The sequence below is a fragment of the Rhinoderma darwinii genome, chromosome 2 (assembly GCF_050947455.1).
Source record: "Rhinoderma darwinii isolate aRhiDar2 chromosome 2, aRhiDar2.hap1, whole genome shotgun sequence".
NCBI classification, from domain to species: domain Eukaryota; kingdom Metazoa; phylum Chordata; class Amphibia; order Anura; family Rhinodermatidae; genus Rhinoderma; species Rhinoderma darwinii.
In genome coordinates, this window is record NC_134688.1 from 470,874,673 (window position 1) to 470,888,283 (window position 13,611).

The 13,611-nt window shown below is 39.0% G+C and overlaps 1 protein-coding gene across 5 annotated transcripts in view; it reads right to left on the reverse strand.

Annotated features, from left to right (window-relative positions):
* Positions 1-6,621: 6,621 nt before the first annotated feature.
* ILDR2 (immunoglobulin like domain containing receptor 2) overlaps positions 6,622-13,611 on the reverse strand; it is a 207,848-nt gene continuing 200,858 nt past the window's right edge. For 3 of the 5 annotated variants that reach the window (XM_075854661.1, XM_075854659.1, XM_075854663.1), the window contains one exon: positions 10,318-11,753. In XM_075854661.1, coding sequence (XP_075710776.1) covers positions 11,051-11,753 — 703 coding nt within the window. In that variant the 3' untranslated portion in view covers positions 10,318-11,050. Of the gene's footprint in view, positions 9,827-10,317; positions 11,754-13,611 lie in introns of those variants that run through there. The other 2 variants (XM_075854662.1, XM_075854660.1) reach the window with 1 other exon arrangement.

The following is a 13,611-nucleotide window of genomic DNA, read 5'->3' on the forward strand; positions in this document are numbered from 1 at the left end:
TAGAAATAATCATTTTTATTTGAAATAATAATTTTCTCCTTTAAACTTTGCTTTCGTCTTGGAATGCTCCATTTGCAGCAATTCCAGAATTGCAGACCTTTGGCATTCTAGCTGTTAATTTGCTGAGGTCATCGGGAGAAATTTCCCCCCATGCTTCCAGAAGCCCCTCCCACAAGTTGGATCGGCTTGATGGGCACTTCTTGCGTACCATACGGTCAAGCAGCTCCCACAACAGCTCTATGGGGTTGAGATCTGGTGACTGCGCTGGCCACTCCATTACAGATAGAATACCAGCTGCCGGCTTCTTCCCTAAATAGTTCTTGCATCATTTGGAGGTGTGCTTTGGGTCATTGTCCTGTTGTAGGATGAAATTGGCTCCAATCAAGCGCTGTCCACAGGGTATGGCATGGCGTTGCAAAATGGAGTGATAGCCTTCCTTATTCAAAGTCCCTTTTACCTTGTACAAATCTCCCACTTTACCAGCACCAAAGCAACCCAAGACCATCACATGACCTCCACCATGCTTGACAGATGGCGTCCGGCACTCTTCCAGCATCTTTTCAGTTGTTCTGCGTCTCACAAATGTTCTTCTGTGTGATCCAAACACCTCAAACTTCGATTCATCTGTCCATAACACTTTTTTCCAATCTTCCTCTGTCCAATGTCTGTGTGCTTTTGCCCATATTAATCTTTTCCTTTTATTAGCCAGTCTCAGATATGGCTTTTTCTTTGCCACTCTGCCCTGAAGGCCAGCATCCCGGAGTCGCCTCTTCACTGTAGACATTGACACTGGCGTTTTGCGGGTACTATTTAATGAAGCTGCCAGTTGAGGACCTGTGAGGCGTCTATTTCTCAAACTAGAGACTCTAATGTACTTGTCTTGTTGCTCAGTTGTGCAGCGGGGCCTCCCACTTCTCTTTCTACTCTTGTGAGAGCCTGTTTGTGCTGTCCTCTGAAGGGAGTAGTACACACCGTTGTAGGAAATCTTCATTTATAAGAACAAGAATAGACTGTCGAGTTTCACATGAAAGCTCTCTTTTTCTAGCCATTTTGAGAGTTTAATCGAACCCACAAATGTAATGCTCCAGATTCTCAACTAGCTCAAAGGAAGGTCAGTTTTATAGCTCCTCTAAACAGCAAAATTGTTTACAGCGGTGCTAACATAATTGCACAAGGGTTTTCAAGTGTTTTCTAATCATCCATTAGCCTTCTATCACAGTTAGCAAACACAATGTACCATTAGAACACTGGAGTGATCGTTGCTGGAAATGGGCCTCTATACACCTATGTAGATATTGCATTAAAAACCAGACGTTTGCAGCTAGAATAGTCATTTAGCACATTAACAATGTATAGAGTGTATTTCTGATTGATTTAATGTTATCTTCATTGAAAAAAACTGTGCTTTTCTTTAAAAAATAAGGACATTTCTAAGTGACCCTAAACTTTTGAACGGTAGTGTACAGGGTGGGCCATTTATATGGATACACCTAAAAAAAATGGGAATGGTTGGTGATATTAACTTCCTGTCTGTGGCACATTAGTATATGGGATGGGGGAAACTTTTCAAGCTGGGTGTTGACCATGGCGGCCATTTTGAAGTCGGCCATTTTGTATCCAACTTTAGTTTTTTCAATGGGAAGAGGGTCATGTGACACATCAGACTTATCGAGAATTTCACAAGAAAAACAATGGTGTGCTTGGTTTTAACGTTACTATATTCTTTCATGAGTTATTTACAAGTTTCTGACCACTTATAAAATGTGTTCAAAGTGCTGCCCATTGTGTTGGATTGTCAATGCAACCCTCTTCTCCCACTCTTCACACACTGATAGCAACACCGCAGAAGAAATGCTAGCACAGGCTTCCAGTATCCGTAGTTTCAGTTGCTGCACATCTTGTATCTTTACAGCATAGACAATTGCCTTCAGATGACCCCAAAGATAAAAGTCTAAGGGGGTCAGATCGGGAGGCATTTCTTCTGCGGTGTATATTCTTGTATATAGGGAGCAGTATTATAGTAGTTATATTCTTGTATATAGGGGGCAGTATTATAGTAGTTATATTCTTGTATATAGGAGCAGTATTATAGTAGTTTTATTATTGTATATAGGGAGCAGTATTATAGTAGTTATATTCTTGTACATAGGGGGCAGTATTATAGTAGTTCTATTCTTGTCCATAGGAGAGGATAGACGTGTGCTTGTGAGCTCCCTGTTAGGACTATGCATGGCTTCTGACCCAGGTGGAGGGGAGGGGTCCTGGGCTGATGATCCTGGGAAAGCCCAGAGTCTGGAGTTTGACCTGCAGCATGGAGATGGTGGAGGTGATGATCTGGAAATGGTGGCTGGTGAGTCAACTGAATCTCATGATGTTGGTGAATTGTGCACAAAAATGACAAAGAAAAATATCTTTAAAATGGAAATGCAAGTTCGCAAATTGAGAACTGAAATTAACCAAGAGACTGATCCAAAGGCAAAGCTGATGAAATGTGAGTGTCTGGATGTTTGCACACGTGAGCTGGTGATATTGAAGGAGAGATTGCAGAAAGAATCATGCACAGTACCCAAAATAAAGAACCGGGCAATTGAGAACAAAAGGGAGACCAGAGCCCAAACTGTGAAGAGAAAAAATATCATTGCAAAAAAAGACACTGACTATAATATTGTGGAGCAGGGAAACCCTGGAAGATATGATTGTGCAGTGGCTGGAGGATCACATCTCTCATCATGTGTGGGGTCTGTGCAATCAGCCAACACAAATGCTGCTAAAGCTGCAGAGAAATGTGTGCCAGCTGACGAGGGGGTTAACTGCAGTAGACTTGATGTGCAGTACTGATGAAGTGAATGCGAGTGGCACTCCTGGGAGTGAGCAAGAAAGTGCCTCATGTCCTGATATTATAAGTGAGACCTCGCTCACCGCGGTGATTGACAGTCTGATATCTGATGAACTAGCGGCACAGGCTGAGGCGGACATTGCAGACCCTGTTCTGGAGGTTCAGCCGTCCGCGGTGTCAGTGAATGGAGTGCAGGTTACACAGTGATCAGGAGCAGACACAGGAGGATCTGCAGTACAATCAGCTGAGGAGAGGTCCAGTCCTGACCCACCTGCTGACAGACCTCAGTACAGGAGACTGTTCTCCAGCGTCACAAGACCGACTAACCCCGCACCTCAGAGGAGGAACGCGGTCAGAATCAGGTACTCAGGACCAGAGGAAAACCTCCCCTCCAGACTCCACATTGGGAAAGTTTTGTTGAAGGAGTTTATGAAGTTTAAAGCTTCTGAGGTGTTCGCTCTGATCCACGTTCCCTCCAGCAGGAATTATGACATCAGTTTCAAGCTGCAATATAGTCTAGACTTGTTCTGGAGTATTTATAACGATACAAAGGAGCACGCGATGTGGGAGCATCTACATGTCATCCAGCTGACTAAAACCCAGGTAGTCACCGCCACCGTCCTGTTCCAGTCTGAGGTGGTGGCTCTGGCAGATTTGCAGCACTGGTTGAGCAGATATTGTGAGGTGAAGAGACTGCCAACAAAGATCTATGATGAGGAGGAGATCTGGAATGGAGGATATTCTGTCAAGATCCAGCTGGTTCAGGAGAATGGAGTGACCAGACATCTGCCGCACTCCTTCTACCTGGGCTCGGAGAGAGGCATATGTTACTACCCTGGTCAACCGCGACTGTGCCATAGATGTGGGGGCAGACACCTGGCATTTAACTGTTCCCGTATTAAGTGCTCACTATGTGGTCAGTTTGGGCATGTGAAGGACGAGTGTACAGGACCTGTTATCTGTAACCTGTGCTTAGGACCTGGACATACATTCCGGGAGTGTCCACATGCAGAACATAATAAAGAGGAGACCTTTAAAGAAGCTATGGAGGAAGAGCAGGAGGATGTCTCCATATGTGTAGATACAACCCCAGAACCTGGAAGCCCCAACGATGATGTGAGCCAAAGTACCAGAGATCGTGCTCCAGAGACGAATGTCCCATCTGTGGATGCTGCACAAGTGTCACCAGCCACTGAAAATAGAGGTCATGCTAAAAGCAAAATATCCAGTCACTCTGTCACCAAACATCTGCCCGACACCAGTAAGGAACCTGCTGATCCAGCCGCAGCGACCAGTAAAAAACCAGCTGATCCAGCCGCAGCTACCAGAAAAAAAACAGCTGATCCAGCCGCAGCGACCAGTAAAAAACCAGCTGATCCAGCCGCAGCGACCAGTATCGATGAGGAGGGATTTCAGACGGTTAAAAGGAGAAGTAAAACAGATGATTCTTCTAGTAAAAAAATCACTGCTGCAAAGAAATCACCGGAGTCTCCAGTGCTGGTGATAACTGGTGGACGTTACTGTGCGCTGGAGGAAGATGAACAGGAAGAAGAAGCAGAGATGGAGCAAGTCTCCTCACACAACCCAGACAACGAACCTCAGGATGAAGACGCTGACCCCGCAATGTCCACCAAAAGATGGGGTGTTACAGGACATAGCAGTGGAAGAAGGAAAAAAAGTAGGAAAGACATGTAACCAAGATGAGGCTGAAAATCACCTCCTATTAATGTGAACAGTGTGAAGAATAGGAGCAGGCGGCAGGCGATATTCCAGCGTCTGTCTGACGACAAAACCAATGTCATCTCTATACAAGAGACTTATCTACAGAGTAATGTCCCTGCTGTGTCCCTGCAGTCACCACATCTAGTGGGACAGTGAAACTCTCAGTTGCTGTATGGAGACTTCTACCCCGAACTCCGTTTATATCATAGAGGTTCACTATATGTCATAAATGTGGTGACCGTGTACCATCTGTGGTGTTTGCGATGCTGCCCGGTCACCAATAAAGAAGAACTCTCCTGTAATACTGTCTAGAATAATATCATGGAAAATAGTTGAAACAATCTATACTGGCGCAATATTCATATATTATGGTTTGTCTAATGATTGTGATGTTATTAAGAGACATACGTTTATTTTCTTTATCTGTTATGAGTGTATTGCAAAGGTATTGTAATATTTTGTTGCAAGTTTTCAAATAAAAAAGATAATTATAGTAGTTATATTCTTGTATATAGGGGCAGTATTATAGTAGTTATATTCTTGTATATAGGAGCAGTATTATAGTAGTTATATTCTTGTATATAGGGGGCAGTATTATAGTAGTTATATTCTTGTATATAGGGGGCAGTATTATAGTAGTTATATTTTAGTATATAGGAGCAGTATTATAGTAGTTATATTCTTGTACATAGGGGGCAGTATTATAGTAGTTAATATTCTTGTATATAGGAGCAGTATTATAGTAGTTATATTCTTGTATATAGGGGCCAGTATTATAGTAGTTATATTCTTTTATATAGGGCAGTATTATAGTAGTTATATTCTTGTATATAGGAGGCAGTATTATAGTAGTTATATTCTTGTATATAGGTGCAGTATTATAGTAGTTATATTCTTGTATATAGGGGGCAGTATTATAGTAGTTATATTCTTGTATATAGGGGCAGTATTATAGTAGTAATATTCTTGTATATAGGAGCAGTATTATAGTAGTTATATTCTTGTATATAGGGGGCAGTATTATAGTAGTTATATTCTTGTATATAGGGGGCAGTATTATAGTAGTTATATTCTTGTATATAGGGGGCAGTATTATAGTAGTTATGTTCTTGTACATAGGAGGCAGATAAGACGTGGTTCACACCACATTTTTTGGCGCTGATTTTGACGTGAACACCGCGTCGGAATCAGTGCCAAGAAACCCCCCAAATCGCCCCCCATTGATTTCAATGGGAGGCAGAGACTTTTTTTCCCAGGCAGCTTTTGGCTGATCGCAGAAAAAAAAAGTGCCATGCTCTTTTTTTTAGCAGTTTCTGCCTCTGAACTCCCATTGAAATCAATGAGAGGCAGAAAAAACCTGCAGCGCTCATTCTGAGCAGTTGTTTTTTTTGCGTCAGTTTATGCCGCAGCAAAGTAAAAAAAAGCGAAAAAAAAACCAAAAACGATGGCAATTAAAAATATGTTTCAAAATTCCTGAAGGAATTTTGAGGCAGATTTTTTTGCCTGACCAAAAACGCCATGTGAACTCTCCCTTGTACTGATGTGATAATGATACAATACTTGTTCCGTCAGGACAGAAGCTAAATAGGTTTCAAATGTAACAGACAATTTTGTAAGGGACTCAAGTTACACAGACCTGTTGTCTCTTTTCTTTCCCCACTCCTCTTAGCAGCTCATATAAAATACATCCCTTAGTGCGGGCAACAATGAGGACAACAGAAAGTTTCTTCCAGGGTTAAAATCTTTGCTCCGATCTCGGGCATGATGGGAGGTCCATTAAGAATAAGCCAAACCACTATTTTTTTTAATGAGGGCTATGCTATTGTGCTAATAGTAAAAAAATGATGCATTTATTACATGCCCAGAAATAATTATATGGACAATTCTGGGAGATTTATGCTAAAAAAAAAATTCATTAAATACTAGAATATAATTTTTTTTAAAAATTCAAAAATTTTAATTTTTAAATTCCGCTTTGTATTGTTATTTAAAAAAATTACATTAGAGCCCAATTATTCTGCAACACTTTTATGACACTGACTGAGAATAAGGATACAACCATATTTAGATAACAATTTTTTTTTCTTTTTAATAACAAAATCATAAGAGAAAACGAATCATTTCAAAGGCAGCGGAATATTCTGTTCACAGTACTTTTCCAGAGAACAATGCAAACGGTACAATTATACAATATATGTTTATCACCCGGAAACGGTTATGAGCAATTCATCTTAAGAACACAAGTCTTTCTAGAAATTGAAAGACAATGTATATACAATAAGACCGACCTTCTAGTACTTACCCCAATTAACAATGTATGTGAATATCCCATCATGCAATGCTGAAGATAATGTCAGCACCACTGACCAATACAAAAATAATTTGAATCTAATATAGACATATTGTCCGTCTTTGGAGCAAGTGGCTGAAAAAAATAGCCGGTTGTAGCTGAGAATCAATTTATAGCTTCTGCATATAAGGTTGCGCTCATTGTAAATTAGAAAAAAAATTAAATCCAACATGCTGTAGTTAGTACAATGAAAATTCATTTCTTAAATTTATGATTTAATTTAGTTAAATCCGTCTTTTTACACTTTTAATAATTAAACAAATTTGAAATAATTGATAATGTTTTCTAAAAAAAAAAACAAACAAGAAAAACTCTACTAAATAAATATGACTTGACTGTCGGGCAATAAGCCGTTATTAAAAACGTAATTAATTACCGTAAATTAGATGTGCCATCAGCTGATAGAAAATGAAAAAATTCATCTAGATAATCACAATGGGGCAAATTCTCATAATCGCATATTAAAAAAATGTGCCAAATGAAAATGATGCCAACTAAGAGGTGGAATCAGGAAGAGAAAAGGGTCTGGCAAGACGCGCCAAATTTTTCGTAGTGTGCATCACTTGGCTCATCTTCAGGCTGCCTGGTCTAAGTCTATTCTGTCTAAATCTTAGACAACTGCCCATTGTGTTTTTCATAGTTAAATATTTTTAACAGTTAATAATATTTTTTCTTTAATTGAAAAATTTATATAATTTAAAATTTACTGTTAAAAGTAAGAATGACAATTTTTTTGCACCTAAATGTAATATTTAAATTTTTTCTCAACATATTCATACACCCTAGGTGGTCTTCTGTTCAGGGTCTTCATCTCTTGGCCGGAGTAGAGAGCGGAAAGAAATAGCGTCGCTCTGTCTGGTGGACCTGTCTTGTATTGTATTACACAGACAATACATTGATATAAATGGACATGGTGTAATGCTTCATTTCCCCTGTGGTGGTGCTGCAGGGAAACTGAACACTTAACACCAGGTTTCCCCATAGATTACAGCTGATCGCCGTGGGACATTTTGAGATTAGCTTAATGTCAAGGAATGCTTTTAACAAGTAGGGATTGTCCAAAATGGACAACCCCTTTAAGGGCTCATAAATGTGTATTATGGCTCCGTACAACCTCTGAGTTTTACAGAACCATTACAGAGTCTACGGGCACTACTGTAGATCTATATGGCTCAGATTTCATACAGAGGCAAACGGAATTGGAGGATGTTCCATTAGGTAATGTATTACGGAGCTAGTCTCACCTAGAAGCACTGATTATAGAGGAGAATATCTCCGTAATACGGTGCCATATGGAGCAATATATGACAGCACATGGAGTCCCTAAGGCTCGATACTACAGGGCTGTAGTGACTCCATGTGGCGCTAAATGTAATAACATGATATTCTACAAATTATTTTGTTTTCAAACTTTTTGGTAATTTTTTCACATTCATTTATGGGAAAACGGCCCATAGTTTAAATCTAGTGAATCTTTATGCTGTGTAATGAAGTGAGCTATGAATCTAAAAGTAAAATGTGTCAATTATGTTTGGATGCAGAAATATGACAGGGAACCCATGCAAGTTACATCTTTTAACAAAAACAGCAAAGGCAAAATAATTATTTTTTTTCTTAAATGCAACAAGGTTTTGAAAATCTATATTTTTAGCTTTGTTATCATAAAGATACTGATGCCGAAAACTAAAATACTAAATACTAAATAATAAAAACCTCAAAAAGCAATACAATACATTCACAGTACATTCACCCCTTCTAGGAGTTTGCTCTCGGTTGGCAAGATCCCAAAATTCTTACAAAAACTCCAAGAATTTTGTGAGCTGTTCCCAAAAATAGATACAAAACAGTTTTCCTTCTATAACGAAAAGCGTTTCTTGCATTAAACTTAAATATGATATGTCATAAACAGAAAGGAGGGGGAAGCGAATACAGATATATGGCAGCAGTGACAATTTTTACATGAACTGCAAAAAAACCAAAAAAAAACCACGTACGTAGGTAGCACCTTTCCATGTAAACAAAAGGGACACTTGACCGAATTCACAGACAGGATGATAGGACTATTAGTAAGCAGACAAGATTTTTAAATAATATTTGAGAAATCCAAAAATTTGAATATCTGTAAAAAAAAAAAGACAATCTTTTTTAATTAATTCCACTCGAAAATATAAGGCTTTAAAAGTGGATATAATTATTAGAGAATATTTTCAATATGTCTGGCTCTAATTCGATTTTTTTATTTTATTTAAATGTATTTTATTTGGGCAATTTAAAATATAAAAAAATTTATATTTTTAGAATTTTCTAGAAATTTCTCTGGCATTTCAGGACATATTTTATGTTTTGTGGAAATTGAAAATGTAAATATACGGCATATATTTATTTATTTAAAATTTTTGGTCTGTGAATTCGGGCCACTTTACACAAAGACATCACTCGTCCTTTTTGCAGACACTGTTAATGGGAGCCACAGAGAGGTTTGATGGTACAAAAATAACACTGTTTGAGTGTGAGACATAAGGAATGTTGGAGAATGGAGGCAATTTCCACCCCTGTTAGTTACGTTTAGGAACAGGAGTAAGATCAATTTTATACTAAGGCTAGTCCTAACACAATCTAATGTTGTGATGTCCCGCTATACTCCACATTTTTAATTTTTGAGGTCCATTACTTGTTGGGTTGTATACCCAGCAGGAGACCATTGCGTCCAACTTAAGGCCCAATGCATATGGTCTACTAGCCAATGGGAAATAGGCTACTTAAAGATCTTCCACGTCAAGAAGGGGTTCCTTGGAGCACAGTGGCTAATGGCTCTGTCTCTTGTAACCAGGACTGCCTCAGTACCTCCTCCAAAGAGAATCTTCCTTAAGTCTTTCACGGTGTCAGACAACGAGGGACATCCTGTTTGGAAAATCACCCTGTGAAAAATAATAAACAGTAAGATATGAACATGACAAAATGGAGAACAAAATGATAAACCTCTTCCTGTTCTCGGGGCAAGACAATCGGTACCCCCAGCTGATGGCCCAATTTTTTTTTTAAATTGACAAAATTTCTTTATAGGACATCCTAGACTATAACAATACACCTAGCCACGTGCCACCCAAATGACAATGCCACAAAACCAACAGGTAACACAGGGCAGTTCTTAGACAGATGTCAAACACGTGATCCATGACATGCAGAGATGGAAGGACATGGCGACATATGGAGTGGGGTGTCTTATATTGGATGGATGGGAAAAAATTTATATATAATTTTTTTTTTTCTTGTGCTCAGAGGTTTCCCTCAAAACCACATAATTATAAGAAGAGAGAACATGGTTATTGAAGAAGAAAGGAAACCACCCATCTGTTTTTGATTTTTACTTTTTTTTTTTTCTTCAATTTAATACATTTCAAAAAGTTTTATACATTTAATAAAAAAAGCTGCCACATTTACAGATTCATGTAAATTAATTTGGGAACAAAAATAATTAGCAGCAGCAACACAAACAGTTTCATATCTGTACATGTGGTCAGTTTAGAATGTTTTTGTATTTTTTTTTATTGTTGCAAAAAAAAATAGATTTCTGGTCGGGTGAATTTAAAATTCAGTCTTTTTGAAGCAGCTTCCGCTCTCGCCCAGACAACGCAGCCTTTACTTTTTGACTTTTTTGTTTTCTACAACATTTCATTCCTAGTTCCATAACAGCAATAAAATAACCACAAAAAAAATCAACCTAAAAGATCGGAACCACCCGAACGCCCACATTGTATTTGTTTATTTGTTTTACAAAGATTTTCAACATGTATCCCAATTTCGACCATGCCTGCACAAGACAAGTTACATCTGGAGCCCAATATACAGAATATATATATATATATATGTATATAAAAAAAAGACATATTTAACCACTCATTGTCCATAGCATGGAGAATTGTCCGAACAGCCCAAGTTTTTCTTGTTATTTTTTTTTTTAACATACCCGAAAAAGAGGACAAAAAGTCCCTGTTTCGAAATGTGGTCAAACAGTATTGTTGTACAGGAGCTGCCATACACAGCATGCGTTATCATGTTAATGGTCCACCAACATTTCCATAATGGCACGATATACGGTATTGTATAATAGTGTCCTCACACACACATTCTACCCAACTTTCTTAAATTTTTGACAAAGCCCGCCAACCCCATTTGGCCTGTGACCCATTCATGTAAAAAAAGAAGGCTTTTCTCACTGTTTTACTTGGTTGGTCCTTTTTCTTCCTCTTGTCTGAGGCGCTGAGATAGGAGTGTTCTCTTGAGCGAAACGGGAGAGCCCTGGCAAGCTCTCTCTCGCAGTACGGAGGAAGCGAGTCTTCTTCCTCAACTTTTTGATCTTTGCTGTCTCCCGTCTTGAATGTTGGCGACCGACCATAGCTGCGACTGGAATTTTGCCGCAAGCTCAGTTTGGACGGGGTTACGATGGTTTCCTCAATACCCCTTGATTTCCTTTCAAGAATACTGCTAAGATAAGCATCGTCGTAACTCTGCCCCATTCGGCATATCCTTTTGGGCAGATGCTTGTCCTCTGGGGCTCGTATCCTGGATGGGCTGAATGACCAGCCTCTTTCGCTGTCTGAAAACAGTTCCCTGCAGTGGTTTCTCTTTCCATAGTAGTCATCGGTTGAGGTGTCCTGGTATAGAGATCTTCCTCTCAATTCGGGCCTCTCACACCTGGGCCCTGTTCCGGGACCTCGGCTGTCGGACCTACGGGGCCGTTGTTTATAGGAGTCTGCGAATACGGCTAATTCATCCGTAGAGACGGCTTGGACTGCCATTGGAAAGGCTTTCCTCTCTAAGACTTCTGATGTTGGTCTCTGGAGACTGTGGAAGGAAACAAAAATCAGAATGGATTCCCGTGTATAAAAATTTTAATAGATTGTTGCCCCCCCCCCTTAACGGGGAACTGACCAACTCTTCTATTCAGCAGAATACATTAGAACTCAGTATTTAAAATCATTATATAATTAATTATTATAACATTTATACAATCCATTTTCCCGTGTCCTGTTATATAGACAACTGGGGCCCGCAAACAGCATGACCCCCCCCCCCCCCCACCCATACAGTATGTTCAATTTGATCATCAATCTTTAAACCCTATAAATGAAATCAATGAATATATCTCTGCTTCTGAATACAAATTCTGGTCTAAGGGCTCAATACCGCATGTGAATTTTTAACCCCTTCAGGACTGAGCCTGTTTTGGCCTTCAGGACGAAGCCGATTTTTCAAATCTGGCTTGTGTCCCTTTATGTGGTAATAACTCTGGATTACTTTTACCTATCCAAGTGATTCTGAGAATGTTTTCTCGTGACATATTGTACTTTATGTTAGTGAAAAAATTTGGTCGATAAATTCAATATTTGTTTGTAAAAAACACCAACATTTAGAGAAAATTAGCATAAATTTGCATATTTCTAAATTTAAATGTATTTGCTTGTAAGACAGATAGTAATACCACACAAAATACTTACTAGTTTATATTTCCCATATGTCTACTTTATGTTTGCATCGTGTTTTGAACGTGCTTTTATTTTTCTAGGACGTCACAAGACTTAAGTTTAGCAGCAATTTCTCATATTTTCAAGAAAATTTCAAAAGCCTATTTTTTCAGGGACCAGTTCAGTTCTGAAGTGGCTTTGAGGGCCTTATATATTAGAAAATCCCCATAAATCACCCCATTTTAAAAACGGCACCCCTCAAAGTATTCACAACAGCATTCAGAAAGTGTTTTAACCCTTTAGGCGTGTCACAGGAATTAAAGCAAAGTAGAGGGGAAATTGACAAATTTCATTTTTCTTTTTCGAAAATTCATTTCTAATACATTTTTTTTGTACCACAGAAGGTTTTACCCAAGAAATGCAACTCAATATTTGTTGCCCAGATTCTGCAGTTTTTAGAAATATCCCACATGTGGCCCTAGTGCGGTAATGGACTGAAACACCGGCCTCAGAAGCAAAGGAGCACCTAGTGGATTTTGGGGCCTCCTTTTTCTAGAATATATTTCAGGCACCATGTCAGGTTTGAATAGGTCTTGTGGTACCAAAACAGTAAAGACCCCCCAAAAGTGACCCCATTTTGGAAACTATACCCCTCAAGGAATTTATCTATGGTTATAGTTAGCATTTTGAACACACAGTTTTTTTGCTAAATTTATTTGAATTAGTATGTAAAGGTAAAAATCTACTTTTTTTCTGTAAGAACTTAGACATTTTTAATTTTTACAAGGAATAAAGGAGAAAAAGCACCCCAACATTTGTAAAACAAGTTCTCCTGATTATGTAAATACCCCATATGTGGTAATAAACTGCTGTTTGGACCCACACCGGGGCTTAGAAGGGAAGGAGCGCTATTTGGCTTTTGGAGCTCAAATTTAGCTGGAATAGTTTTTGGGTGTCATGTCGAATTTGCAAAGCCCCTGAGAGACCGAAACAGTGGAAGCCCCCCAAAAGTAACCCCATTTGGGAAACGACACCACTTAAGGAATCTATCTAGGGGTATAGTGAGCATTTAGGCCCCACACGTCTTTTGCAGAATTTATTAGAATTAGGCCGTGAAAATTGATATCAACATTATTTCCACTAAAATGTTAAATTTTTTCAATTTCACAAAGGATAAAGGAGAAAAAGCCACCCAACATTTGTAAAGCAATTTCTCCCGAGTACGGCAATACCCCACA